The 1,668-nt window shown below is 50.2% G+C and overlaps 1 protein-coding gene across 1 annotated transcript; it reads right to left on the reverse strand.

The window, feature by feature from the left end:
- Nucleotides 1-670: 670 nt before the first annotated feature.
- Nucleotides 671-1,272, reverse strand: H310_00504 (hypothetical protein; the record flags this gene model as incomplete). The annotated part of the gene is made up of 2 exons (XM_008863321.1): nucleotides 671-1,014; nucleotides 1,059-1,272. The coding sequence occupies 2 exons, from the start codon at nucleotides 1,270-1,272 to the stop codon at nucleotides 671-673; spliced, it is 558 nt and encodes a 185-aa protein (XP_008861543.1).
- Nucleotides 1,273-1,668: the final 396 nt, after the last annotated feature.

Below are 1,668 nucleotides of genomic sequence, written 5' to 3' on the forward strand. Positions count from 1 at the left end.
AACATCAATCTGGTCCGACGGGGAAATTCAGTGCCGAAAAGTTCCTGTGAGGCCGACCTCACAGGGTAAAGAAATCCACACACGGCAGCCAATACTTTCATTTTGTTGACCAGCCATCCGATGAGTGGAATACTTGTTGTATATGTGGAACATGACTGTGCTTGAAATGCATGAGAGGGCTTCGCGGCTTCGGCCAAACGTTTCTGTCATAGTACCGAGTCGATGAGGCCATGCCAAGCGATTCAGGAGGATGCACAGAGGCTCAAGAGCAGTTGCTCAGTGTCTATTCGGGGATATTTTGGGGTCGGGATGCAGAGCAGGTTGGCAAGCTCGGGTATTTCGCTCTTCCCGAACCGGAATTTGAACACACAGTCGGCTTCTGTCGGTGAAGCGATGTCAAACCGGCAGGAAGGGATGCTTATGGCACGAGTTGACTGGGCTAGGCGCACAAAAAGAGCAGTCGCAAGTGGCAACAGGAGGGCTACCTCGTCACTCATTCTCAACTCATAGTGATGGACGGCATCGAGGGGACTTCAACAAAAACTATAAACGTTTGGAAAAAGTTCACAACGTGCATCCATTATCAAGTTTTCCTTGACCTGAAACTTTATAGGGTACAATTTCATTCAACGAATGGAGGTATAAATTTATGCAAGTTACTGACAGAAATCTACAGGTGCCAAACACCATCGCCACTGTCGGTGCTGTCGCCGCCGTGTTGGTCGTCGCTACCGTCACTTGCGCTGTCTTCGTCCATGGTACTGCCATTTTCCCCTCTCTCACGGTCGCCTTGCTCATTCGCTGTTTCCAGACTTTCAGCTGACGCAGCTGCGACTTCCTTAAGGCCAAGGTACGTGTGAAACACTGCCAATCTCCGATTGAACGTGGTGACACAACCGTGAATCGTGCTAGGCGCCACGTCAAGAAACGCCTTGTTCAAGCGATCAAGGACGTCTCGAAAGCTCGTTGCCTCGCAATACTGACGACCGACATCACCCTTGGTGATTGCCCATACTAACTCGATTGGTTGTAGGTCCGAGTCATACGGCGGAGTGTACGCAACGGTGTGTCCTCGAGCACTTGCATCGCAACGACGACAGGGACCACGTTGTCATCAATGTGTTTGCTCGGGTACGTCCACAACGTGCACTTCGGATCGTTGCTGTTGAATGAGATCCCGTAGGTTCTGCACGCGTTCTGAAGACGGGCTTTGGACCAGCCGTATCGGGGGGTGTCATGCGGTAAGCACTTATGATACTTGGCGTTGTCCATCGCGATTGCGACGTTAGATCGAAACAAGGCATCGAGCTCGATCGGTACCAAACAAATCCACAAAATACTCGTGGTTGAACATTGCGTGGTAGTCTTTCGGCTCCTTTTGTCGGATCTTCCCACCTTGGAAAATGTCGAGTGCAAGTAGTTTAGCTTGCTGGGGTCCACCTTCGAATATTGCCGCAATTAAGCAATCTCTTTGGCCTTTGTGTTTTGCTTTTACTTGCAAATCTTGTTCGTCATTCGTATCGTACAAACTGTCTTGATGTCGAGCGTAGTGGTGGTGGACGTACGATTCGTCCAGATAAACAACCGGTTAATTCGCGGCAGTTACTCGAGCCATCATTTCGGACACATACTTGTCGCGCAAAATGGCGTTTCGTGCGGACAGGGCAA

The sequence above is a fragment of the Aphanomyces invadans genome (assembly GCF_000520115.1).
Source record: "Aphanomyces invadans strain NJM9701 unplaced genomic scaffold supercont1.1, whole genome shotgun sequence".
In the NCBI taxonomy this organism is placed as follows: Eukaryota; Oomycota; class Saprolegniomycetes; order Saprolegniales; family Verrucalvaceae; genus Aphanomyces; species Aphanomyces invadans.